This window comes from Camelina sativa, chromosome 18 (assembly GCF_030686135.1).
Source record: "Camelina sativa cultivar CO46 ecotype springtype chromosome 18, ASM3068613v1".
Lineage (NCBI taxonomy): Eukaryota > Viridiplantae > Streptophyta > Magnoliopsida > Brassicales > Brassicaceae > Camelina > Camelina sativa.
In genome coordinates, this window is record NC_141897.1 from 501748 (window position 1) to 528947 (window position 27200).

At 42.0% G+C, this 27200-nt stretch overlaps 5 protein-coding genes and 2 pseudogenes across 9 annotated transcripts; 3 read left to right on the forward strand and 4 right to left on the reverse strand.

The window, feature by feature from the left end:
* Positions 1 to 1363: 1363 nt before the first annotated feature.
* LOC147921292 (uncharacterized) lies at positions 1364 to 2843 on the reverse strand (annotated as a pseudogene).
* Positions 2844 to 3270: 427 nt separating this feature from the next.
* On the forward strand, positions 3271 to 4975 carry LOC104760155 (homeobox-leucine zipper protein HAT2). The gene is made up of 4 exons (XM_010483035.3): positions 3271 to 3822; positions 3929 to 4227; positions 4321 to 4400; positions 4496 to 4975. The coding sequence occupies exons 1-4, from the start codon at positions 3438 to 3440 to the stop codon at positions 4812 to 4814; spliced, it is 1083 nt and encodes a 360-aa protein (XP_010481337.2). The 5' UTR covers positions 3271 to 3437; the 3' UTR covers positions 4815 to 4975.
* A 516-nt stretch (positions 4976 to 5491) lies between these two features.
* LOC104763008 (pentatricopeptide repeat-containing protein At5g47360) lies at positions 5492 to 7138 on the forward strand. The gene has a single exon (XM_010486433.3). It carries the CDS (start codon positions 5591 to 5593, stop codon positions 7022 to 7024), a length of 1434 nt encoding a protein of 477 aa, XP_010484735.1. The 5' UTR covers positions 5492 to 5590; the 3' UTR covers positions 7025 to 7138.
* Positions 7009 to 8854, reverse strand: LOC104760156 (uncharacterized; annotated as a pseudogene). The gene is made up of 7 exons (XR_015588110.1): positions 8566 to 8854; positions 8248 to 8374; positions 8041 to 8157; positions 7883 to 7948; positions 7761 to 7799; positions 7499 to 7621; positions 7009 to 7417 (listed from the first exon to the last, which is right to left on the reverse strand). The product of XR_015588110.1 is annotated as an uncharacterized LOC104760156 (transcript).
* A 782-nt stretch (positions 8855 to 9636) lies between these two features.
* LOC104760157 (uncharacterized) lies at positions 9637 to 11359 on the reverse strand. 4 transcript variants are annotated; one of them, XM_087499382.1, is made up of 7 exons: positions 11129 to 11359; positions 10811 to 10937; positions 10601 to 10714; positions 10430 to 10495; positions 10303 to 10341; positions 10078 to 10200; positions 9637 to 9996 (listed from the first exon to the last, which is right to left on the reverse strand). In XM_087499382.1, the coding sequence occupies exons 1-7, from the start codon at positions 11308 to 11310 to the stop codon at positions 9730 to 9732; spliced, it is 918 nt and encodes a 305-aa protein (XP_087355508.1). In that variant the 5' UTR covers positions 11311 to 11359; the 3' UTR covers positions 9637 to 9729. The 4 variants fall into 4 exon arrangements, with proteins under 4 accessions (XP_087355508.1, XP_010481338.1, XP_087355510.1 ...); XM_010483036.2 differs by having other exon boundaries at positions 10430 to 10504; positions 11129 to 11350; XM_087499384.1 differs by lacking the exon at positions 10303 to 10341 and having other exon boundaries at positions 11129 to 11350.
* Positions 11360 to 13601: 2242 nt separating this feature from the next.
* On the forward strand, positions 13602 to 14934 carry LOC147921293 (uncharacterized). The gene is made up of 4 exons (XM_087499694.1): positions 13602 to 13923; positions 13977 to 14080; positions 14192 to 14474; positions 14546 to 14934. Exons 1-4 carry the CDS (start codon positions 13602 to 13604, stop codon positions 14932 to 14934), a joined length of 1098 nt encoding a protein of 365 aa, XP_087355820.1.
* Positions 14935 to 24693: 9759 nt separating this feature from the next.
* On the reverse strand, positions 24694 to 26626 carry LOC104760158 (uncharacterized). Its single transcript, XM_010483038.3, has 7 exons — positions 26188 to 26626; positions 25886 to 26012; positions 25687 to 25800; positions 25497 to 25562; positions 25380 to 25418; positions 25164 to 25286; positions 24694 to 25080 (listed from the first exon to the last, which is right to left on the reverse strand). The coding sequence occupies exons 1-7, from the start codon at positions 26370 to 26372 to the stop codon at positions 24790 to 24792; spliced, it is 945 nt and encodes a 314-aa protein (XP_010481340.2). The 5' UTR covers positions 26373 to 26626; the 3' UTR covers positions 24694 to 24789.
* Between the last annotated feature and the right edge of the window lie 574 nt (positions 26627 to 27200).

Genomic DNA, 27200 nt, shown 5'->3' on the forward strand with positions numbered 1-27200 from the left:
AGAAAACCGCATCTTTTATTTCTTGTGCATTCACCTTTTCTATCAAAACCTCATTCATCCCCTGCGTGACTCTCACGTCCATACCATCAAACCACTCATGGAAACTAGCAGGATTAGACGAAGTAAACAGGTTCTGGAAATACGCAGCTGCCACTTCACCCTTTGCTGCTTCCGACACCTGATAGTTCCCATTAACATCCTTCAGTTTTTCTATTCGCTTCTTTTGTCTATTGTCTTTAACTGAGGCATGGAAAAACCGAGTGTTCCTATTCCCACTTCGCATCCATTTCTGCCTACTTTTCTGTTTCCAGTAAGTCTCTTCCTCTCTATATGCTTTTGCCAGATCTCTTTTTAACCATCGAACTCTCTGAAGCCGTGGCCACGACTTTGATTGTTCCTTCTCCAGTTCCACCTCTATAATAGTAATCTTGTCCTTAGAATTCTGCGAATTATTCTTTTTCCAGGAGCTCAGGGCTTTCCTACACTCTCTCAGTCTTGTTGCAACCGTTACACTTGCATCGCCTCTGTTTCTATTCCAGGAACTATTAATGGCTACTTTGACCTCTTCTTTGAACAGAAACCGTTTGTCAAATTTGAATTGCCCTCTGTACGCCTCTTGTGAAGCCATCAGCTTTATCAAAACAGGTCTATGGTCAGATCCCCTCAGATCGAGAAAAGCCTGATTACTCACCGGAAACTGCTTGAAAAACTCCCTGTTCCCAAAACAACGATCAAGTCTGCATTGAATCCAATGATCCCCTCTTCTACCTGCCCAAGACCATCTATTCCCTGTGCTGGATAGTTCAACCATATCACATACATTTAACATATCTGTAAAGGGTTTGAACTCATTGTCAGATCTTCTCGGACCCCCATTCTTCTCTCCATTATGCAAAAGATCATTAAAGTCTCCGAACATACACCATCTATCTTTCCTCCCTACCCCGATCTTTGATATACGTTCCCATCCATGTGCTCTATTCTTCCTATCCGGGTCTCCATAAACACACGAAACAAAGAAATTGAATGCTCCAAACTGTACTTGAGCATCCAAAAGGTTCTTATCTACAAACAGAACATCCACCTTTACACTGCTCTTCCAAAAGAGAGCCAGACCTCCACACTTACCCACCGGATCAACTGTATACACACGATCATACCCTAGCCAACACTGAAGATCCACCAAAACATCTCTTTTATGCATTGTTTCCATCAAGAACACCATCTCCGGGAAAAACTTTTTACGCATTTCCTTGAGACGAGGAATCGCCAAGTCTTGAGACCGTCCCAAGCCTTGGCAATTCCAGCTTATAATGCTCATTGGAGTTTAGGCAGTCCCCCCTTTGGGACCACCTCTTGAGGATTAAGCTTTGGTTGTTTCACAGTGCTTGGACCCTCATCATCTGCTTTTCTTTTAACCATAGGACCTGCTTGACTACTCTCTATGACCTCTATATCCCATCCTTTCATGCTCAATTGGGCCTCCAGTTGCTTCCTAACTTTTTTCATAGGCCTTTTTCTACCTTTCGGCTTGGCTTTTGCTTTGGACGAAATCCCGGAACAGGCAGCCCCACTAGTCCCAATTCCATGAACCGTTGGATTGTAAGCAACAATCCCGGAGGAATCAACACTAACAGGAGCACCCATATACACCGTTAGATTAGCCCTAGATGGTGGAGCCAACGCTAAAAAATTAAGAGGAACCTCCAATTCCTTCCTTGACACTTTTTCCACCAACCAAGATCTATCATCCTCTCTTGCACTGCTGTCATCCAGGACCACTTCCAACCCATCCCTCTCCATACACTCTCTTTCACCAGCTTCATAATTAAAAATCCTTCCCTTGTCTTTGTTGACATCCTGATGAAAAATGGGTAAAGGTTCTAACCTCAGGACTGATTTTTGTGTAAACAAATCCTTCTCCACCTCTTTAACTGAAGCCTTGACTTTGTCTATCCGAAGCAGTTTTTCTTCTTCTGACGACACCCTCAGATATTGTCTCATACCCTCCAAAACTACCGGCGCAATTTTTGGTCTACCAGAATTAGGATCTATCCCCACTTGATCTTCTTGTAACACTCCGTATAATGGGTCCGACATTTTTAACATTGGCTCTTTCCCTTTTTTTTCCCCGTATTACCTGCTTTCCTAGCATCCTCTTCTGCTTCTTTCTTCATTATCCTAATAGGGCACGTTTCCCTTTCATGAGTCATTCTTTGGCATTCAAAACACCTTTTTTGAACCCTTTCATACTCAAAATTCACCGTTGTTGTACCCCCTTTAGGCAGAATGACGATCTTTGATCTTCTTAAAGGCCTTGACACATCAAACACTATCTTAACCCTTATAAAATCTTGCAGCTGAGGCTTATCCGGATCAAACGCCACTTCTGTAACCTGCCCAATCATTTCTCCCATTGCAGTGAGAGCTTTCTTCGTGTAGAAATTAATTGGCAAATTCCACATTTGAATCCACATAGGAGTAAACTGCAGGTAATTATCTGGAGGATACTCGTACCATCTATCCACTACTATCATCCATTCATTGAAGGTATGTACTCCTTTCTCTAGTACCTCTATAAGATCATGTTCTGAAGTGAAGAAGAACTGGAATCTTTCTTTTGACAACGCCACACCTCTCGTTCTCCCAAGCTTTTGCCACTTTCGGGGCATATTCCTGATCAGCTGGTCCATCGGTTGGCAAGCCGGATTTAAAGTTCTTCCAACCAAGCTCAAGGCGTTTTGTTCACAAGACGAGAACTCCGGTAAGTCAGGCATCTTGAACGGAACATCTTCTTCCTCCAAGGACATTGCCATCAAGGCTCTATCCATCGCGGAAGACATCCCTTCTTTCGATTTACAACCCCTCTGAAACTTGAAATTAAGGACCTATAACACGAGATCTACTTATTTCCTTAAGCTAAACCTTTTTCCTTTTTGAAATATTGAAGCCCTTCCCAAATTAACCGTTTATACTACTCCACCCAACACTCTCGTAAAAACTTTTTAAACACTGAAGATCAGTATCCCTTAGAACCCTAAAGCTTTTTTGCAAATGTTTTCCGAACAGACCAAAAGCTGCGTAACTCGGTTGACAAAGTCAAAAGGGAAAGTGTTTTATCCCGGTCAAATCTCTATTTTAACCCTAATAGAAGCCACTAGTTTAAAAAGAGGGTCTTAAGCAAAAAGAGGGATTCTTACTTTTAACAGCTTTTGAGCAGTTCTTCTTAAGGAGACACTTATATAGATTGGTTCTTTCTTGTAAGAAAAAAAACTAAAATGTGCCCCCTTTTTTAAGTTTTTAAGAAAACATAAATATTGATTATTGAGAAAGTACAAAAAGAAAGACATGGCAAAGGCGAAAGGGGGGACACACAAGTTGGAAGATAAAGTAATAGAAAACCCAAAAAAACAAAGAAACAATAATGATGGATTGTAATGAGCCACCTGACAAAATCTCATCATTCAAAGTACTATATTAATCCCCCTCTCTCTTCTTTTTCAATACCTCACATCTCTCTCTTTTCTCCCACAACAAAGAGTTCTAAAGATCATTTGCTTCAAGTTGAAACAACCCATTTGTATCATCTTTCTGGCTATTTTCTTTCTCTAACTCAAAAAAAAAAGATCAAACCTTTCTTCTTCTTCAAACTGTTGAGTTCCTTGAGGATGATGATGGGAAAAGAAGATCTCGGTTTAAGCCTAAGCTTAGGAGGGTCTTCACAAAATAACAATCCTCTTCAGCGGAATCTGAATCAAAACTCTTCTTTATCAAACAATCTCCAGAGATTTCCATGGAACCAAACATTTGATCCTACATCAGGTATAAATCTCAGATCTTCTCTGTTTTTTTTTTGTCAAAGAAACAGAACAGATCTTCTTGTTCTTCGATAGATCTCAAACCTAAAACTTAATTGCTCCTTTTACAGATCTTCGCAAGATAGACGTGAATAGTTTCCCGTCGACTGCGAACTGCGAGGAAGAAACAGGAGTCTCGTCTCCAAACAGCACGATCTCGAGCACCATAAGCGGGAAGAGGAGTGAGAGAGAAGGTATGTCCGGCACCGGCGACGATCACGACGAAATCACTCCGGATCGAGGGTATTCGCGTGGAACCTCCGACGAAGATGATGACGGCGGCGAAACGTCGAGGAAGAAGCTCAGGTTATCAAAAGATCAGTCTGCTTTTCTCGAAGAGACCTTTAAAGAACACAACACTCTCAATCCCGTAAGTGTTAGAAAAAGTAAAAAAAAATCTGTAATAAGTGGTATTATCGTAATTACAGCGAAATTAACAAGGTTATTATTGTAACTTTTGCAGAAACAGAAGCTAGCTTTGGCCAAGAAGCTGAACTTGACGGCAAGACAAGTGGAAGTGTGGTTCCAGAACAGAAGAGCAAGGTGAGATTTTCTTGTCTGAACCTCTAAGTCGTAGATTACGTTTATACCCCTATGTAGGAGTTTTATTTACAAAAGTCCGGTTTTGATTTTTTCAGAACCAAGTTAAAGCAGACTGAGGTAGATTGCGAGTACTTGAAACGGTGCGTAGAGAAGCTAACGGAAGAGAATCGGAGACTTCAGAAAGAGGCAATGGAGCTTCGAACTCTCAAGCTGTCTCCACAGTTCTACGGCCAGATGACTCCACCAACTACACTCATCATGTGTCCTTCGTGCGAGCGTGTGGCTGGCCCATCATCATCATCATCGAACCACCACCACCAAAATCACAGGCCCGTTTCGATCAATCCGTGGGTTGCTTGTGCTGGTCAGGTGGCTCATGGGCTGAATTTTGAAGCCTTGCGTCCACGATCGTGAATTTTAATTTTAGTGGAGAAAGCGTGTTTTTTTTTTTTCGTTATTGTTATTGGTCTTACCTGTCTGTGGGGGTCATTGTAATTTTGGATGATTGGCCTTTCTCATGAACTAGTCTTATCATGTATGATGCAACCTTAAAAAAGTATTTAAATTAGCAAAAATTAGTTACGGACTTGCAATTTTAACCAAATTTATGAAACCATCTTTTTGATATCAAGCAGGAGCTCTAAATTAAACCACAAATTCACGAACGTTTTCTTAATAAATGTATCGTCTCCGGTTCGTGATTATGGTATAAGGGTAGTAGCTTAGTTACAATTTTTAACGTAATGATATAATCTTCTGACCTAATTTATAACATGTATGGATGAGTATGAGATGTTTTTTTTCGATAGGCTGTTAAAAATTACTTCAGATTTGCTGATTTTCTCATATATTTGTTGGACAAGTTCTTAAAGATCGTTTAACCTTTTGTTCCGCGACAATTAAACAAATTGTTTGGCTCCTACTGGTTTGATTTGCGTTCTAAAACTCCGGTTTGTATTTCGGAGCACTTAATATGTTTACTTGAAAAACAATTGTATGAGCAACTCTTATTGGGTCGTAATTGTTAATGGGCTATACTGTTATATCGGCCCATATTATAGTCTTTGTCGTCGTTTTCACATTCCATGTAGTAACTGCGAAGCTCTCCTTCTTCTCTGTATTCAATTCTCAACTCTCTCCTTTTTCGACTTTCTTAACGAAATCTTTCGCCAATCGCTGCACCTATAGATATGCTAAGTCACTTGAAATCTCGTCTGGTTTCTCCCTCATTACGATCTCATCCCTCAAAAATCTCAGCTTTAAGGTTTTCCACAACTGGTTCAGCCGCCGAGAGACTATACGACCAGCTTCAGGGATGCACGACCAATCTCGAGAAGCAATTAGCCTCGGCTAAGGTGAAATTGGACTCTTCTTGTATCAACGAAGTGATAAGAAGATGCCATCCAAATCAATTTCAATCGGGTCTTAGATTTTTCATATGGGCAGGAACTCAATCCAGCCATAGACACAGTCCTTTTATGTATAGCAAAGCTTGCGACTTTCTTAAGATTAGAGCAAACCCAGGTTTGATCAAGGACGTTGTTGAAGCTTATCGTAAAGAGGAATGCTTTGTTAGTGTTAAGACGATGAGGGTTGTTCTGACTCTGTGCAATCAAGCAAAACTCGCTGATGAGGCGTTGTGGGTATTAAGGAAGTTTCCTGAATTCGATTTATGCGCAGACACTGTTGCTTATAATTTGGTGATTCGGTTGTTTGCTGATAAGGGAGATTTGAATATGGCTGATATGTTGATGAAAGAGATGGATTGTGTTGATCTTTATCCAGATGTGATTACGTATACATCAGTGATCAATGGGTATTGCAATGCTGGTATGATCGATGAAGCTTGGATGTTGGCTAAGGAGATGAGTAAGCACGATTGCGTGCTTAACACCGTGACGTATTCGAGGATTCTAGAAGGAGTTTGTAAGTTTGGCTCTATGGAGGCAGCGTTGGAGTTGTTGTCTGAAATGGAGAAAGAAGATGGTGGTGGATCTATTAGCCCCAATGCGGTTACTTATACTTTGGTAATTCAAGCGTTTTGTGAGAAGAAGCGGATTAGAGAGGCGTTGTTGGTACTGGATAGAATGGGAGACCGAGGATGCACTCCGAATCGTGTTACTGCTAGTGTTTTGATTCAGGGGGTTTTGGAGAACGATGAGGATGTTAAGGATCTTTCTAAGTTGATTGATAAATTGGTGAAACTTGGTGGTGTTTCTCTTTCTGAATGTTTTAGTTCGGCTACTGTGTCGCTAATCCGTTTGCAAAGATGGGGAGAGGCAGAAAAGATCTTCCGACTGATGTTGTTCCGCGGGATTGGACCTGATGGTCTTGCGTGCAGTCTTGTTCTCAGGGAATTATGTTTATCGGAAAGGTTTCTTGATTGTTTCCTTGTGTATCAAGAAATCGAGAAGGCGGATGTGAAGTCAACAATAGACTCAGATATACACGCGAATCTTTTGCTCGGTCTCTGCAAACAGGGGAGTTCTTGGGAAGCTGCCAAGCTTGCGAAATTGATGCTCGATAAGAAATTGAGATTAAGAGTTTCTCATGTTGACAAAATCATTGAAGCGTTGAAGAAAACTGGTGATGAAGATCTCATGCGTCGTTTCTCTACTGATTGATTTGATTAATTCAGATAGATTAAGAATAAGGATTATTGTTGTACAAGAATCATCATTAAGCTTTTTCGATATTGGATAAATTAGTATAGCAATTGAGATATTTTCTATTCTTAAGGATGCAAGGGCTCCTCGGTCTTGTGGTTACGTCTTTGTGTGGTTGGTTCTGGAGATACGGTACAACGTGTGTGACTACATCTTGATCCGCTATTTTGAGGTGTCTACCGGGACACTCACAAACTTCACTTTTCCAGCAACATCTAGTGTTTTCAGACCGATCCAATCTTCTGTATAGAGCTTTGTCTGTTGAGCAGGGAGAACATTTTCGAAGTCACCATCCGGGTAAAACCCGAACCAAGTTGAGTCATTTGGAACAATAACCTGGTCGTCTTGAAACTGTAAAGCAAAACAGAATGATGAAGAGGGGAAACAAAAGATACAAGTTGAAAAGTAGTCATGGTTGTGAAGAGACCAAACCTTGACAAGAACCAGGTTGTGTAAACTGGCGAAACGCTTTTTGTAAGTTGAATTTCTTTGGTTTGGTATCTCATTGTTAAGCCTAGGTAGATACTTGGAGCTTTCCAAGTACTTTGTCATATCCTGAGAAACAACAAAAAGAAATCAAAGAGTTTGTGGAATCTCTGTTAAAACTCTATGTTGTTGTTTTGATCATTAAATACATATTTGTTGATTTTGCAAGTTTTCTTATAATTATGAACTATGGAGAATAGAGACATACCGTAGGGATTTTGAAATAACCACTAGGAGCAAGATGATCCTGCAGAGTCATTAAAGATTTTAATAAATTTATTAATTGAGGATTTAATCATGTCATCTATATAGAGAGATAGAGAAACATACTTGAACGAGGTCGCTATAGAGATTTCCCTTGATAATCTCATCGAACTGCTTACAATATGGTCCGGACTTTAACCCCGCCAAAAAAAAAAAAAACAGAGGAAATGTGTGATTGATTAAAATCAAAAGAGCTTAGGAGGAAAAAACAAAAGAGAGCTTACATTATTACACAGAGGAATAAAAGAAACGCCAGAATGAGGACCAGCTAAGGATATATAGTTGTAAACAGGAGGTCCACCGTGGCAGAACTCGATCAAGCCTCGAGCCACCATGTTCCCCTGTTCCATCATTCATCATCAACATCCATGAAACTGAAACGTGTAATGTAATAATCATCAAAAAGTACCGATCAATATGTTTTCAAGAACCTGAGATCTTGCGACAATGTTGTATCCTTGACTCAACTCTTTCATTTGCTTCACTTTTTCACATGCTATTTCTGCTTGATGTGCAAGTGGCGTGAACATTGAAGTGAGTACTCCATTGCCAATTTCTCTGGACACCATACCAAAAGAAACAAGAATAAGAGATCAAACCAAATACAAATACATCATCTTGTTCATGCTATATACAAAAAAAGAATTAGTAATCACTTTGCACGTCTTATATAACAAAAATTCACAACTCTTCTCCATGTCTCGATGTTTAGGTTATCAAAAAGAAGAAAGTGTTGTGGACTGACTTACACGCAATAGCCAGGAGAGCCAGAGAGGTTAATGAGAAACTGTGTGAAGTTAGCATTTGTATCATCTGAACATTCAGCTGTGATTCCGTGAAGCATTATGAACGGAACTGAAACAGAGACGTGAACCATGGCTAAGAATGCAACCACCACCGCAACACAAGACCACTTTAAACCTTTCTCCATTGTAAACACCAAAAGTATTGTTACAACGGATGCAAGCAAGATGATATAAACGTAGATTTAATGTGGTTTACCAACACTTGCTCTTGGCTATCAAGAGAAAACTTCATTATTAGGGTAGGGAGCATAGTTAAGAATATATGGAAGTTATGACTAAGAAGAGTATTTAAAGGGAAACAATCATAATTAACCTAAATTGATTGGGCCTAAAGTTATGGGCCCAATCCATTCAAGTCATATTCAACAAGTAGTTTTATGTTTTTATGTTTCCAAGAACTTTTGAGATGAACATGTATATATATATATATATACAAAAAGAGTTTCATGTGATTGGAAGTTGCGTCCAAGTAAGAATTAGATGAAAAATGGATGATTTTGATTGTTTTTTATATTTCCAATATGATGGTGTTGATTAGTTTCAATATTCTTGCATGAGCATTCGATCTAGAACAAATTTTTATTAGGTGTAAAACTTATATATATATTAATATATTAAATTTTATATATATTAAAAAAAATAAAATTAGGTTCAATATAAATGAAAATTCAAAAATATATCCATTTGCTATGATTATTTATTTTAATTGGAGTATAAAATTTATCATGAAAAACAAGAGAATTGCAACAAAAATTTAATAATAAGTATTATGCACATATAATGCAAAGCTTAAGCAAATATTATGCAAAAAGAGTATAGTTATTTTTCATTAAAAATACAATTCAATTGGAAAGAAGTAAAACTCATAAAAACTATTTAGATATAATAGAAAATACGTAATTATAAGTTTTTTAATCCAAATATGAAGAAGAAATATTGAATGGATGCAAAGAAATATAAGTGAATAGGTGCATAAGTAGTATCATACTACATAAACTCACTTTCACCCCCATCTTTGCATTTGCATTAACTTTTTTTTTTTGGTTGCATTTTCATTAACATCTTTGGTTGCATAGTCATTAACTTCTTTTGTTGCATTTGCATTAACTATATGTTTCGGTGTTTCCTAGTTCTTTCCTGGTTCTTGAGATACGGTACGACGTGTGTGACGACATCTTGATACGCCATATCGAGGTGTCCACCGGGTACACTCACAAACTTCACTTTTCCAGCAGTATCCAGTGTTTTCAGACCAATCCAGTCCTCTGTATAGAGCTTTGTCTGTTGAGCAGGGAGAACATGTTTGAAGTCACCATCCGGATAAAACCCGAACCAAGTTGACTCAATTGGAACAATAACCTTATCGTCTTGAAACTGTAAAACAAAAACAGAATCATGAAGAAAGGAATCCAAACATAGTTGAAAAGTAGTCATATGGTTTCGAAGAAAACAAACCTTGACAAGAACCAGGTTGTGTAAACTGGCGAAACGGTCTTTGTAAGTTGAGTTCCTTTGGTTTGGTATCTCATTGCTAAGCTTAGGTAGATACTTTGAGCTTTCCAAGTACATTGTTATATCCTGATAAATCAAAAACAAATAACTTTTGTGATATATCTGTTAAAATATTATGTTGTTGCATGTTTTCATCATTAATTACTTATGGTGAATAGAACGACATACAGTAGGGATTTTGTAATAACCACTAGGAGCAGCATTATTCTGCGCAGAGTCATTAAAGATTTTAATTAATTTCTAATTGAGGATATATAATCATATGATCTGTATATAGAGAGAAAGAGAAATATACTTGAGCGAAGTCGCTATAGAGACCTCTCTTGATAATCTCATCAAACTTCTTACAATATGGACTGGACTTTAAACCCTCCAAAAAAAGTAAAAACACAAACAAATGTTGTTGTTACTGTGATTGATTCAAATGAAATCAACTAAGATGAAAAAACAAAAAAAAAGAGCTTACATTACACATAGGAATAAAAGAAATGCCAGCATGAGGACCAGCCAAAGATATATAGTTGTAAACAGGAGGCCCACCGTCGCAGAACTCGATCAAGCCTCGAGCCACCAGGTTCCCCTGTTCCATCATTCATCATCAACATCCATGAAACTGAAACGTGTAATAATCATCAATAACCGATCTAATATATTATCAAGAAAATGTAACAAGAACCTGAGATCTTGCAACAATGTTGTATCCTTTACTCAACTCTTTCATTTGCTTCACTTTTTCACACGCTATTTCTGCTTGATGTGCAAGTGGCATGAACATTGAAGTGAATACTCCATTGCCAATTTCTCTGGGCTCCATACCAAAAAAAAAAAAAAACGAGGACCCGATCAAACCAAATACATCATCTTGTTCATGCTATATATAAATCAAGAATAAGGAGTCACATTGCACGTCTTATATATCAAGAATACACAACTCTTCTACATGACCCGATTTTTTGGATTATCAAATAAAAGAAAGTGTCCTGGATTGACTTACACGCAAAAGCCAGGAGAGCCAGAGAGGTTACGGAGAAGCAATGTGAAGTTAGCATTTGTATTATCAGAACATCCAGCTATGATTCCATGAAGCATTATGAACGGAACTGAAACAGAGACGTCAACCATGGCTAAGAATGCAACCACCACCGCAACACAAGACCACTTTAAACCTTTCTCCATTGTAAAACACCAAATATACAAAAGTTCCGATTGGCGTGTATGTTTTTGCGTCTCCAAGAACTTTTGAGATGGGCATATATATATATATAGGGGAATACAAAGAGCGTCATGTGGTTGGAAGTTGCGGCCAAGTAAAGAATTAGATGAAACAATGGACGGTTTTGATTGATTTTATATTTCCAGTATGAAATGGACGTGCTGATTAGTTAGTTGATATATATTCCTGCATGAGAGTTAACTTTATTTTGGTTGCATTTTCATTATCATCTTTGGTTGCATTTTCATTAACTTCTTTTTTTATTTGCATTAACTCTCTGATTCCTAGTTCTTTCCTCCTCTAATGATATGATCTCGTTGCCCCCTTTAGTACGTACGTGTATATGTGTTTTTAACATATTTACTACGGTAATTTCATATTACATTATTTGCAATATCTCATAGATCCAATCATATTGTATTCGAAAATGTTGATCACAACGATCATATAGTGAAGAATACTTCAGAACATGTTGATCACAACGATCATATAGTGAAGAGTTAATTTTAAGCTCTCATCATGGCAATGCAGAACTGTTGGAGTCAAGGTTACACAAGAGTCATATTTGAAGGAGAGAACAAAGTAATTGTGGATTTGGTAAACGGTGAAAATATAAAATTCGGAGCCTACAATTGGATCAGAGAAGTACAAGTTTGGAAGAGAAGATTTCAAGAGACCAAGTTAAAATGGGTGAAAAGGGAATACAATAAACCAAACTGATATTCTTGCCAAAGATTGAATCCCAATTATAACTGTTATAAGTTGTTTACCCTATTTTGGAATGTAAAAATAAAATAAGAAAAGTGAGAAGTATTATTGCAATACTTGGTACCACTTCCTATTGAGAGGTACCACTTCCTATTGAGAGCAAGTCCATTGGTCATGAGTGTCTTTTTAATAAAAAACAAAAAAAAATTAAAAAGATGAGGACAGAGATCTTGTGGCTCAGAGTAGAGATATTAAGACACTCTTCTCTTATACTCGCAATAACATAGAGCTTCGAGTGTTGATTTATGTTGATGATCTCATCATTTGTGGCAATGATGGATACATGCTTGTTAGGGGTAGGCCCATAACCTAACAAAAGGCCCAGCCCATAAGAAGGCCCAAATAAACCTTCAGGAAGGGAAGGGGTATTTTGGTCTTTGTAATAGACGAACCGACACAGTTCCCTATAAAAGCAGGCGCACGGCGTTCGATCAATGGGGGGAGAAAAGGGGAGACAAGGACAAAAGGTACGAATAGCAAGTACAAGACTTTTTACCCGTTGAAGGTTAAACGCAAAAGAGAAGAGTGTCTTAATATCTCTAACTCGAAGGTTAAAAGCGAAGGATTCGAAGACTCGTCCGTCTAACTCGTCCATTCTAACTCGTTCATTACTTGCTAACTCGTCTAAGTTGTATTGTAACCCGTCTTTTGTGCTTCGACACCGATTAATAGAAGAAAACTTCGACCATCCTTTTACCAAACTTAAACATTCTAATTGTGACCGATTTGGACATCAACAATTTGGCGCGCCAGGTAGGGGGAGCCAAGTCGAAATCTTCTTTGAAAGTTTGAAGAACGGACCTACAACAACTAGACGAGATGACCATTGTTACTAAAGAAGGAAGTAAGGAAGCTGGTTCGTCGGGTGGAATGACCACTCCAGCGGCGGATCAAGGGGAACAAACCACACTCCCAACTCCGGACGCCCCAAGAAAGGCTGCGGCGACAGAGAGCCCAGGGCCGTTCGTCATTGCGACAAACTTAACCAGCCCGGCTACCGAAGAGCCAACGCCGAATCCTGTGCAGCTCGCATTGCTCAGTAGCCAACCCGTTTCCAGTATAGACGAACTCTTTCTCGGGATATTGATGCGTCTCGACCAACAAGAAGAGCGAACTAATACTCGGTTAGACGCGCTGACTGCAGCACATATCAACTCTCAGGACGAGATCAACCATCTCCACTCCACCAGGCAAAATTTGGCAAGTTTCATCCCAGCCAGGACGATGCTAGGGACAAGTGTACGAGGAGGTCAACCAGAGTGCAGCCCCACGCATCAACGAGCGAGACAATGGGACAAAAGACTCCAAGCTGAAAGAAATTCGAGAGAAGATGCAAGAAATGGTAACAGTCTTCCATAGAGCAACAAGTAAAGCACCTGAAGTGGATCTCATGCTCGAAGCAACGCAATGACCCCTGTTCTCTAGAAGACTCGCTACTACGGCGATAAAACGTGCAGTCAAGCCAAGGTTGGGCTATTATGACGGCATGGTCGATCCGCGAGACTTCTTGCTTACCTTCGGCGTATCCCTCAGCTCTTTACAGTTCAGCCCGATGGAATACGATGCTGGAGCCTGCCAGGTCTTTGCTGAGCATTTGACAGGAACCGCTATAAGCTGGTTCTCAAGACTCCCACCTGGGTCAATCGATAGTATCAAGGACCTGATAACTGCATTCTTAAAGCAATTCTCTGTTCTAATGGAAAACAAGAACTCTCATGCCGACCTATACGCCCTGACTCAACAACGAAATGAATCAACGTTGCGATCCCCGACGCAGCTGCTATCATTGCACTCAAGAACGCACTTTGGTACGAGTCTCGATTTAAAGAAGAGCTATCTTTAACTCATGTGGAAACCATAGCTGACGCCCTGGGACGAGCCGCGAAACACATCGAGCTTGAAGAAGAGAAAGTGGTCAACGCTAAGAAACACTCCGGCGAAACAAGCGTCGCGACCAAGAAGCCAGTAATCACAGCTCCGAAAGTCGAATATGTCGAGCCACGACAACATTTTACCCGAAATCAAGATTGAAATCGTCAAACTTTTGCGATCGGCGAAAATAAATACATCTGGAAGGAAGGAGGTGAAAGCAATGCGACCCAGTATTGTGATTATCACCAAAGTGCCACCCACGCGACTGAGGAATGTCGTTACCTCCAAACGATCCTGATGGAACGATACAAAAAAGGGACAATAGTCATCGAATCTGATAGAAGCAAGACAACCCAGCCTGGTAACAGTGACATCAAGCGAGCTGAGAATATCGCTCGAAAATTTGTCAAGGATTCCAAAACCCTCGCCGATCAAAGCGAAGACGAAATGGAAACTCCAGGCGCCATCAGTCATGAAAAACGGCAACGTACAGACCGACAAGCCAACCAGCGCCCCCAACCATAAGACGGATAAACATGATCATGGGTGGATTAACAGGATGCAATGACTCGGTCAGGTCAATAAGAGACTATACTAAGCCGACCGAAATAAGGAAGTCGTGGCCTTCAAAAATCAGCTCCGAAAATGCAACGATTTCCTTCGACAATAACGACCTAGAAGGTTTGGATCTGCCGCACAACAATCCCCTGGTCGTCGAACTACTGATCGGCGAAAGCGAGGTCACAAGAATTTTGATCGACACCAAAAGTTTGGTAAATGTGATCTTCAGGAACGTCCTGGCACAAATGGAGATCGGAGAGAGTGACATCAAGCCAGAATGCCATTCTTTGACCGGTTTCGATAGGGATCATATCATGTCAGTCGGCACCATCGATCGACAAGCCGACTATCTACAACGTAATCCTTGGGACCCTGTGGATCCATAAGATGAAAGCAGTACCATCGAAGTATCATCAGTGCGTCAAATTCCCAACCCCGAAAGGTATATATACGCTGCGCGGAAACCAACAGAGTGCAAGAGCCTGCTTCCTGATCGAACACATGATTCGCACAGGAAAGAAGTTATAGCAATCAAAGCAGCGGGTCGGCGATGACAGCTTGTCACCGACCGACGGAAAGCCGACCCATATTCAGCAGGGCGTCGCTGCAACAGAAGAAGTATGTTTGGACGACACTGACAAGAAACGGTGTGTGAAAATCAGAACAGAGATAACCTTGGTCATGCGAAGTGAGCTAATCCTTTTTCTCAAAACAAATATATCGATATTCGCATGGACTGTAACTGACATGAAAGGAATCGAACTAACCGTCATAACTCACGAACTCACGAACTCAATGCCGATCCAACACACAAACCAGTCAAACAAAAACGACGCAAGTTAGGACCCGAAAGATCGCAAGCCGTAAACGACGAAGTGGACAAACTCCTTGGCGCTGGATCCATCGTCGAAGTAATATATCCTGACTGGTTGGCCAATCCAGTAGTCGTCAAAAAGAAGAACGGGAAATGGCGAGTCTGCGTGGATTTTACCGACCTAAACAAAGCTTGCCCAAAAGATAGTTTCCCTTTGCCACGAATCGATCAACTCGTCGAAGCAACCGCGGGAAACGAGCTGCAGACCTTCAAGGACGCCTTTTTCGGGTACAATCAGATATTAATGCACAAAGATGACCGGGAAAAAATGTCGTTCATCACAAACAGGGGGACATACTACTACAAGGTCATGCCTTTCGACTTAAAAAACGCGAGGGCAACTTACCAACGACTAGTCAATAAAATGTTCGCTGAACAACTCGGCAGGACGATGGAAGTTTATATAGACGACATGCTTTTCAAGTCACGGCGGGAAAACGATCATATCACCCATTTACGACAATGTTTTCGACGTCTTAAACAAGTAAGGAATGAAGCAAAACCCAGCCAAGTGCACTTTCACAGTCAAATCGGGAGAGTTCCTCGGCTACTTGGGGACCCGGCGAGGCATTGAAGCAAACCCCAAGCAAATAAGGCAATACTTGACCTACCATCACCAAAAAATGCTAGGGTAGTGCAGCGACTAACTGGACGAATTGCGGCCCTAAATCGTTTCATATCTAGGTCAACTGACAAGTGCCTACCTTTCTACCAACTCATCAAGACCAAAGGGAAGTTCGAATGGAACAAAGCCTGCCACGATGCATTCAGCAAGTTAAAGAGCTACTTATCCACCCCTCTGATCCTTGCCAAGCCAGAGTTTGGAGAAGTCCTGTTACTCTACATTGCAGTTTCCGAATCCGCCGTCAGCGGCGTACTCGTCAAGGATGACCGAGGAGAACAACGACCTATTTTCTATATAAGTAAATCCCTTGACGATGCAGAAACGCGTTACGTGACAGTCGAAAAGGTCGCCCTGGCATTCGTCACATCGGCAAGGAAGCTCCGACCATATTTTCAGTCACATACCATTGTCGTCCTATCCAACAAGCCCTTACGATCTGTATTACACAGTCTAAATAATTCTGGCCGGTTGACGAAGTGGGCGATCGAACTCAGCGAGTACGACATCGAGTACTGCACACGCCCAGCTGCTATATCCCAAGTATTGGCCGACTTCTTAATCGAGCTACCACTAGACGTATCTGAGCCAACCCCCGCCGACCCGACAGACGACCGGTGGGCATTGCATGTGGATGGAGCATCTTTGCACCTTGGATCCGGTGTGGGAATCTGCCTTACTTCTCCAACCGGCAAAATGTTAGAACAATCTTTTCGTCTTCGGTTTCAAGCAACCAACAATGTCGCCGAGTATGAAGCACTTATCGCCGGACTTAAGCTCGCCAGCGGGATGCAAATCAGGCGAATCCGAGCTTTCTATGATTCACAACTTGTTGCCAATCAATTTAGCGGCGAATACGACGCAAAAAGCGAATCGATGGCAACATACCTTGACGTCGTCAAAATTCTGTCCAAATGGTTCGACGAATTCAAGCTTGTCAAAATCCCCAGAGGGGACAACGCCCAGGCCGACGCCTTAGCAGCACTCGCTTCAACGTCCGACCCGGACCTACGACGTATCATCCCAGTTGAGAACATCGATACGCCAAGTATAGAGGGAACACGAGCCGAGACATGCCTCACCCTTTACTAGCCTAATGAAATCTAAACCACCTATCGAACGGCGACATCGCGTCGGCAATGCGAACCTCCCTCAGAAAACGACCCAATGGACTGGCGAGTTGAAATCCGGTCATATCTCACCGATGGTGACGTGCCAACAGACAAATGGGCCAAAAGACGGCTCAAAGCGAAAGCTGCTCATTATACCCTAATGAAAGACCACTTACTTGCCGGCGGAAAGTAGCATGAATGAAGGGTTCCTGATGGACCGCATCAGGAGCCCTTCTCTTATGTATACACGGCGACGACATAGAACGTGTCATGATAGAAACCCACGACGGAGCCGGCGGAAACCACTCGGGTGGACGAGCCCTGGCACTACAAATAAAAAAGCACGACCATTACTGGCCCACAATGATGTCCGATTGTGAAAAGTCTGTCGCTAGATGCGAAAAGTGCCAGCGACACGCCCCCATAATCCACCAGCCGACCGAACTCTTGCGAGCCAGCGTAGCCCCATACCCACTAATGCGCTTGGCGATGGACATTATCGGCCCATTACCCGCTTCTAGACAGAAACGCTATATCCTCGTCCTTACCGACTATTTCACCAAATGGGTCGAGGCCGAGTCCTACGCCAATATCAAGGCCAAGGACGTCCAACTCTTCGTGTGGAAGTATATCATCTTTCCTCACGGTCTTCCCTATGAAATAGTCACCGACAACGGTTCGCAGTTCATTTCTCTGCAATTCGAAGATTTTTTTGCAAGATGGCGAATCAAATTGCGAAAGTCAACACCAAGATACCCACAAGGAAATGGACAAGCCAAAGCAAGAAATAAAACTATACTTGACGGCTTGAAGAAGAGTTTGGACGCCAAGAAGGGCGCTTGGGCCGACGAACTCGACGGTGTACTTTGGTCTTACCGAACAACCCCACGACAAGCTACCAACCAAACTCCGTTTTCTCTGGCTTATGGGATGGAAGCAATGGCACCTGCTAAAGTCGGCAGTACGAGCCTTCGACGAACAATGCTCGTCCAAGATACCGCACTCAACAGTCAAATGCTCCTCGATCGACTTGACGAGTTGGAAGAAGAACGCGACAAAGCGCTGCTACGAATTCAGAACTATCAACTCGCCGCAGCGAAATACTACAACAAGAAGGTCCATAACCGACACTTTGACGAAGGAGACCTCGTCCTCATAAAGGTCTTCGAGAACACCGCCGAGCCTAACGCCGACAAGATGGGAGCCAACTGGGAAGGCCCATACCAAATATCCAAGGTCGTTCACCCTGGCGTTTACGAACTTTTAACAATGAGCGGCAAACCTGTACCAAGGTCTTGGAACTCCATGCATCTAAAGCGTTACTACTACTAAAAAAAAAAAGCTCGGCTATGATCAGCTTGCTCTTTCTATTTTGAACAATCATGTAATGTGAACTACAAGCGGCTTGATCCCTCCTAATCGGGGGGTACGTAGGCAGTCCCGTCTTACGGGACCCAGCTGCCAGTAATATATTTTTCTTTTATGATTGAATCGATGTTCTAACATACTCTATAAAAGCCGAGTCGCAACTCGCAAAAAAGGGGTAAGCCGACAATCATGAGTCGCACCTAACTCTATAAAAGCCGAGTCGCAACTCGCAAAAAAGGGGTAAGCCGAGAATCATGAGTCGCACCTAAATCTATAAAAGCCGAGTCGCAACTCGCAAAGAAGGGGTAAGCCGACATTCATGAGTCGCACCTAATCCTACAAATCCAAGCCTAGCTGCGACTCACAACACGACGCTACTCGAAGCAAGAGTAAAACAAGGATATAAAAATAATATAAAGAGTTTATTCGAACGACGACAATAGTGTAAAAAAAAAAAAAAAAAGACCCCGCCTTTGCACATAAAAAAGGGGGAACAGAAAAACAATCATTCAATTCCAAGATCGGCGTCAGACGGAGTGACGAACTCTAACCCGCCGATCATCGTCTGCCAGTGATGGCATTACTCCTTCACATCTTTCAACACGATCATTGGGACGTTAGCACCATTAGCGACCATCTCCTCCAGATACGCACAAATCCCCTCGGCGCGATTGCTCTCATCAAAGTGGTGCCTCGTGCCTTCCAGTTGACTAATATAACGACACAACACGTCGATACGAGTCCGACAAGCAACGATCTCAGCACGTTCTTCAAACGGCCTTTGACCAGTAGACTCAAGGTCGCCTTTTTCAAGGTCAGGTATCACAACTTCCACAAATAATGCCTCACGACGAGAACACTCGTCCTGTAGTCGTTCCCATTGCCACGTCAGAACAAAGAGCCCCTCGTCGATCAACACTTCAAGACATTCTACGATCCCGTCTACATGACAAAAACCAAAGTAACGCTCGAATGAACGACGCGTAGCATTATGTAAGCCCTCAGCCGCTGAATGCGATCATGGTAGTAATCAAGCTCGGAGCGGATAAGTTCGTCAAACCTCATATTACGTCGCTCCCGCTCTCTCCGCAACCAGGCCGACCTCGTCGTTACCAGCATCAGAACAACCTTTCCCTAGACACAAAAGACAAAGCAAATCGCCAAAGCAAAACACGAAATGAATTTGGCAGAGATTGAAGGATTATTTATACGGTATGAGGCACAATTTCCAAAGATAGGCGACCAGTAACAAACGCCTCGGAAATCACAACCATTAACTGACAAGTAATTAATACGCAAAACGATAATAAAATTCAAAAGGAGCCAGCACCCGACAACGACAGTTTAACATACGGGAGCCGACCCCAAAACACGGCGCAAAAGCAAGCGTACACATGAGCCGACCCTAAATACGTCAGGAACGATAACGATTAAAACAAATTTATGAAACAAGACCATCGATTGGAGACTCGCGGCTAGGAGTCAGAGGACGTCCATCAGCAGGACGTTCTTTATTTGGAGCGCTCGTGTCTTTTTCAACCTGTTGCTCGGTCCCATCAGCCTCGGCCTCCCCACTATCAGACCCTTCGTCCTCTACCTCCTCGTCACCTCCGCTCTCAGGAGAAGCAACCCAATCTGGGACAAAGGGGAGAGGCTCAACAAAGGCCGAAGCAACGTCAAAATCAGCATCGGCAATGTCCGGAAGCTCAATACTTTCCACCTCGTTCTTCAGCTGAGACATCACGGCGACAATCCCGTCCTTGACCCCATCAGAGGTTAGCAAAATTTGACCTTCGGCGACGAGCGTCTCGAGCATCTGGACGTTTCCAACAGCTTGATTATATTCCAGGAATTTTTCCCTGGACGCCATGACCGCGTCAGCATACCCCTTGTGTTTGGCTAGCAGCTTTTGCACACGAGCGCTCAACTTATTAAAGGCGCTAATCCTCTCAAAGTACCCGAACTCCTCACGCCGATCTCTGAGCCTCTTTGTCTCCAAGCTGAGGGTAAGCTGCAGCCTGCTACAAGAGGCGTCTGACACCTCAAGCTTTTGCATAAGACCATCCCTCTCCGAGACTAATCTCCGTCGATGATCTTCAAGCTTCGCAACCTCATTTCTCAACCTTTGATTAGATTGAACCGCCTCCCCAAGCTGGGCCTCGAGACGTTCAACCCTCTCAGCCAAACTCGACGCTCCCGGATGATCGCCCTCCAAATCACGAACGCGACGATCGTAGCGCGAAGCCAAACGATTAGTTCGTGCAATAAGCTGCAAAAAAAAAAAGAGAACGAGTGTAAAAAAAAAAAAAAAAGACGAGAGGACTTCATACGGGATCGGTAAATCTGACGAACCTCAAAAGCAGCTTGGGCAACGTCAGTAACCGCATCCTCTTCCTTTATCCTCTCAGCAGGAAGTATGCTACCTGCACCGAAATGAATCTTTCGAAAAAGCTCGCCGCAGGATTGAGGGTCGTCCGGAAAAGGACGAGCTGAGGAGGAGTGAGTGAAGCTCCATCCATAATCAGACGTCTTTTGTTTCTTCGAAGAATCTGGTCGCTCTTGGCCTGATCCCTCTTTCCTCTTCTGAGGACTTTTAGAAACCTCAGCGTGACGACGAGGAGCCTCGCCTGTCTTCCTTTTCGGGAGCGTCTCGACCGACCGATGAGACTGGGAAGGAACTCTCTGGGTCGAACCAATGTCGGCAGGATGAGTCTCGGGATGAGACTCCGAGCAAGGAGTCGAACGAGGCAAGGAAGAAGACTCTAAAACCCGACGGTAGCGAGCAGATACGTCGGGAACATTTGTGTTCAGTCTCCCCATTGTTCCGGCTAAAATCGTAGACAACAGAAACGGTTTTAGGCAAGGGCACCAGAACCAAAAACTGATTAAAATAAAAAAAAAACCATCGAGTTACGTTTCTTCCTCGACGAAGCTGGTATTTTCCTTGGACGACCTTTCTTCAACTCGGTACCCGGCCAGACGTAGGGACAAAGGAGCTTTATCGCGTTAACCTCAGCTTGAAGAGTAGGAGGATATGGAAGAAGACACCTTGAGACGACAACTACAAAAAAGATGATGAACCAAGGGGGATTAGGTAAAACCAAAGCCCGACCAAGAACAGAAAGATAGCTAAACAAGAACGGTCGGCTACCGGGTGAAGGGTTCCACCCAGAAAACCAAGGAATGGACGGGTCCTCTAGAACCCCAAGAGTAACTTCCAGAAAAAAATACGAGCCTTTCCAATTATACGTTTTTCCCTTGGCGCCTTCGACGAGGGTCGATTCTTTGCTGAACCCAGGTAATAAATTCCGGGAGATTTAGTCTGATTCGACGGATTCAGAATCGTCAACCCTTCCAAATGGTCACAAGTCAGCTCGACTCCTGCAGCCTCGGCCATAATCGAGAGACCCAAGGCGTTCCGAAAAGTTGCTGGGGTAAATTGAGAAATGGCCGCCTTAAGCCGAGCAAAGTACGTCATCAAGAAAGAGGGAAGAGGAAAAGTCAGCCCAAACTCAGTAAAGAATTTATCCGAGAGACATATGAAGCCGGGAGGAGCATCCCATGGACGTTGGGCCGGAGACGGAATTAGAATATTTGGCTTAGTGCTCAACTTCCCAATGCGAACCGCGTTAATCGCCGAATCAATCTTCAGCGTCGATCTACCAACATGTGCAAAGGCGCCTTCAACCGGCGGAGGGAAATCAATCTCCTCGGGAAAGAACGGGTCATCGGTTAACGGCTCGTCAACCAAGGAAGGGATCCTATAAGGAAGTCCCGACGAGCTTGAAACGGCTGGGTCGGAAGAAATGCGGTGTTGAATCGTTGCAAGCCGAGCGATATCTAAATCCGTCGACAATGAATCAGAAGAAACCGGAGACCGAACCTTGCAACGAATAGATCTGGCCGAACCGCCAGATTTGGAGGAGGTAGCTCGTCGAAGGTGACTAGCGGCGGAAGGATCGGAGGATACAGATTGGGAGGATGTCATAATGAAAAATACGAAGTACGAATGAACTGACAAAAAGAGACGAGATAATAGAAAGGAAGAATACTTGAGTGAGGGAAGCAAAGCTCGAGAAGATGAAATAAGAAGGGTGGAGAAGCGGTATTTATAGGGAAGGAAGGAAGATTCTAGAGACGCAATCATTGCAGTATGCGTTCGACGACGGTACAGTTTCCGAATCTCACGCGCATCAAGAACCGCATACGATGATTCAACCCCAAAACATCGAAAACCGCGTAATCACACGCGCGACCTTTCACTTCCTCGAACCTTGTCTAAATATCATCATCCCAACGACCAAGAGTGAAGGCCCACACCCGTTCAGGCAAGTTGGGTTTCCGCGATGGACTCCAACGGAAAAGAAAGGTCGTAGGTTCGACCCCCGACATAGTTCTTCGCTTAAAAACTACGAACTAGGGGTGAGAGGGGGCTACTGTTAGGGGTAGGGGCTACGAACTCCGGGTTTCCATCATTCTCATCCAGGGAAGGTTTAGCGTCTTCGCAAATCCTTGTATGGGCTCAAACAAGCTCCTCGTTGTTGGGTCAAGAAGTTGTTTTATTCTCTTTTGCGTTTTGGTTTCTTCCAGTTGTATGAAGATTACTCGCTCTTCTCTTATACTCGCAATAACATAGAGCTTCGAGTGTTGATTTATGTTGATGATCTCATCATTTGTGGCAATGATGGATACATGCTTGTTAGGGGTAGGCCCATAACCTAACAAAAGGCCCAGCCCATAAGAAGACCCAAATAAACCTTCAGGAAGGAAAGGGGTATTTTGGTGTTTGTAATGGACGAACCGACACAGTTCCCTATAAAAGCAGGCGCACGGGGTTCGATCAATGGGGGAGAAAAGGGGAGACAAGGACAAAAGGTACGAATAGCAAGTACAAGACTTTTTACCCGTTGAAGGTTAGAAGCGAAGGATTCTAAGACTCGTCCGTCTAACTCGTCCATTCTAACTCGTTCATTACTTGCTAACTTGTCTAAGTTGTATTGTAACCCGTCTTTTGTGCTTCGACACCGATTAATAGAAGAAAACTTCAACCATCCTTTTACCAAACTTAAACATTCTAATTGTGACCGATTTGGACATCAACAATGCTACAAAAGTTTAAAGATTATCTTAGTCGTTGCTTCTCAATGAAGGACTTGGGCAAGTTAAAGTATTTTCTTGGTCTTGAAATCAGTCGTGGGTCTGATGGTTTCTTTTTGACACAGCGTAAGTACGCTCTTGATATTGTTGCTGACACTGGGGACTTTGGTTCTCGACCTGTTCACACTCCAGTGGAACAAAATCATCACCTCGCTACTGACGATGGTCCTCTACTCTCGAATCCCAAGTCGTATCGGCGTTTAGTGGGTCGTTTGCTGTATTTGTTACATACTCGACCTGAGTTGAGCTACTCTGTTCATGTCTTGGCTCAGTTTATGCAAGAGCCACGCGAAGCACATATGGAGGCAGCTATGCGTGTTGTCCGTTACTTAAGTGGCTCGCCTGGGCATGGCATTTTGCTTAAGTCATCTTCTGATTTGTCCATTGAGGTTTATTGTGATTCGGATTGGAGTTCTTGTCCGCTTACACGTCGGTCGCTTAGTGCCTATGTTGTTATGCTTGGTGGTAGTCCTATTTCGTGGAAGACAAAGAAGCAGAAGACGGTTTCTCATTCTTCTGCAGAGGCCGAGTATCGGTCTATGTCTGTTGCTCATAAGGAGATTAAGTGGCTTCGTAAGTTGTTAAAGGAGTTAGGTATCAACAACGCTGCGCCAGCTCGCCTATTTTGTGATAGTAAAGCTGCTATTTATATTGCTACGAATCATGTTTTCCATGAGCGCACCAAGCACATTGAAAATGATTGTCATGTTGTTCGTGATGCGGTTTGTGAAGGAGTGATTGTCATGCAACATGTTCGTACGACTGAGCAACCCACCAATATCTTTACAAAGGCTCTTGGTCGTGATCAGTTTCATTACATTCTGTCCATGTTGGGCGTTCGTGATCTTCACACTCCAGCGTGAGGGGGAGTATTGAGGATAGATATTAGAATCATATGTTTGGCTTTGTATATTGGGCTTATAATGTTTATGACGGTTTATGTTAAACCTAAAACCCTAGAGTTAGACATGTATATATAAGTTTGTCGAGTTGTTTAATAAGATCAAGTTGGTTTGATATCTAATTCTACATGTTCTATAAAATCATCACTAAATTTTTTAGATATTTTGCATAAGTAAGTATAACGATTGAGGTACATATTTGCTCTTTAAGGACGTAAGGGTTCTTTGGTCTTGCGGTTGAGTCGTTGTACTGAAGACGGTTTGTTCTGGAGATAAGGTACAACGTGTTTGACGACATCTTCATCTGCCATTCTGATGTGTTCACCAGCTACACTCACAAACTTCACTTTTCCAGCATCATCCAATGTTTTCAGACCAATCCAATCCTCTGTATATAGCTTTGTCTGTTGAGCAGAGAGAAGAGGTTCGAATTCGCCATCCGGATAAAACCCGAACCAAGATGAATCTTTTGGAACAATAACCTTATCGTCCTGGAACTGTTAAAACAAACCAGAATCATCAAGAGGGGACTCAAAAGACTGTTTGAAAAGTATAACGGTTTTGAGTAAAGAGACCAAACCTTGACAAGAACAAGGTTGTGTAAACTGGCAAAACGCTCTTTGTAAGTTGAGTTTCTTTGGTTTGGTATCTCATTATTAAGCCTAGGTAGATACTTAGAGCTTTCGAGGTACTTTTTCATATTCTGATACATCAAAGACAAAGATTGAAAGCAGATGTTTTCATCACTAAGATATGTATATAATTGGCGATTTTGCTATGGTGTGAGTAGACATACAGTAGGGATTTTGAGATAACCACTAGGAGCAAGATGATCCTGCAGAGTTATTAAAGATGTGTATATTAATATGTAACTGAGGATTTAGTCCTAATAAAAAGAGGAAGAGATGTATACTTGAATGAAGTCGCTATAAATATCTCCCTTGATTAGGTCATCTGCTAACTTACAGAATAAACCAGACTTAACAAAAGAACAAAACAACAACAGAAAAAAAAAGAAAATTAATCATGTTACTTTGTTTGGTTGATTAAAAATCAAATAATAGAAAGAATATTAAATATTTAGAGGAAATAAAAAATCTTACACCACACATAGGAACAGAGGATATCCCAGCATGAGGACCAGCCAAGGATATGTAGTTGTAAATCGGAGGTCCACCGTCGCAGAACTCGATCAAGCCTCGAGCCACTAGGTTCCCCTGTTCCATTATTCATCAATCAACATCCATGAAACTAAAAAAAAAACGGATATTTTAGGGTTTTCAAGAAAGCGTATCAAGAAACCTGAGATCTTCCGACAATGTTGTATCCTTGACTCAATTCTTTCATTTGCTTCACCTTCTCACACGCTATTTCCGCTTGCCGTGTGAGTGGCATTAACCATGAATCGGCTACTCCATTTCCGATTTCTCTGGATTCCATACCAAAAACATAAAGAAGAGGTGGATCAAACCAAATACATCATCATAGCTAAGCTAAGCCAATATGGACGTTTTAGATAGCAAGAATATTACACAACTCTTCTACAAGTTCTTTATCTTTCGGTTATCAAAACAACGAATTAACTAGTTTGCGGATTGACTTACACGCAAAAGCCAGGAGAGCCAGAGAGGTTAGTGAGAAGCTGTGTGAAGTTAGCATCTCTATCATTCGAACATTGAGCTGAGATTCCATGAAACATTACGAACGGAACCGAAACAGAGACATGAACCATGGCTAATAATGCAACCGCCACCGCAACACAAGACCGCTTCAAACCTTTATGTCCCATTGAAAAACGAGAAAGTTGCGGTTGGCGTTTAATGTTTTATGAGAGTAGTCAGTCTCCAAGAACATTTGAGATAGGAGTAAATATATAAAGGAATAGAAAGAAAGAGTGTGATGTGGTTGGAAGTTGCGGTCAAGTAAGAAAGAACTAGATAAATTAATGGACGGTGCTGATTTGTTTTTACATCTACAGTTTGAAAATAGACGGTGCTGACTAGTTGATATCTTCCTGCAGCTGCATTAAATCTCTGCTTGTATGCGTATATGTATTTATAACATATCATCAAATACTAGCTAGGGGGGTTTCATATTTTGGTATCTTTACAAAAGCTTATAAATCCAATCATACTGTATTTGATGTTAACAAAAATAAAATATAATCATAATAACTAGAGAAATATCCTAAAATAACATTAAAATAAGTTTTATGGACAATTATAGCACATATTCCATAAATTTTCAAAAATAACACTCTTTAACACAATAAAATATTTAAAATTAAATTTTAGAATTTTGTTTTTTAGGTTTGGGTTCTCAATTTCACATTTCGGGTATAGTTTTGAGGGGTAGGATTTAGTATTTTAGATTTAGGATTTAATTTTAAAATATTAATTGGTGCTATTTTTGAATTTTAGAGATGTTGTGCTAAGTTTGGAAAAAACTAATTTTGGTGTTATTTTTGAGAATCTCCCTAATAACTATTTAAGATATATGAAAAAGTGTTGTTGTTAGGCCTAGGCATAAATTCCGAATCCGAACCGAAGTAAGCGGATTAAAACCGAACCGATAATAAGGAAATAACCGACCAGTTCTTGACTTTCATTATTTTGGA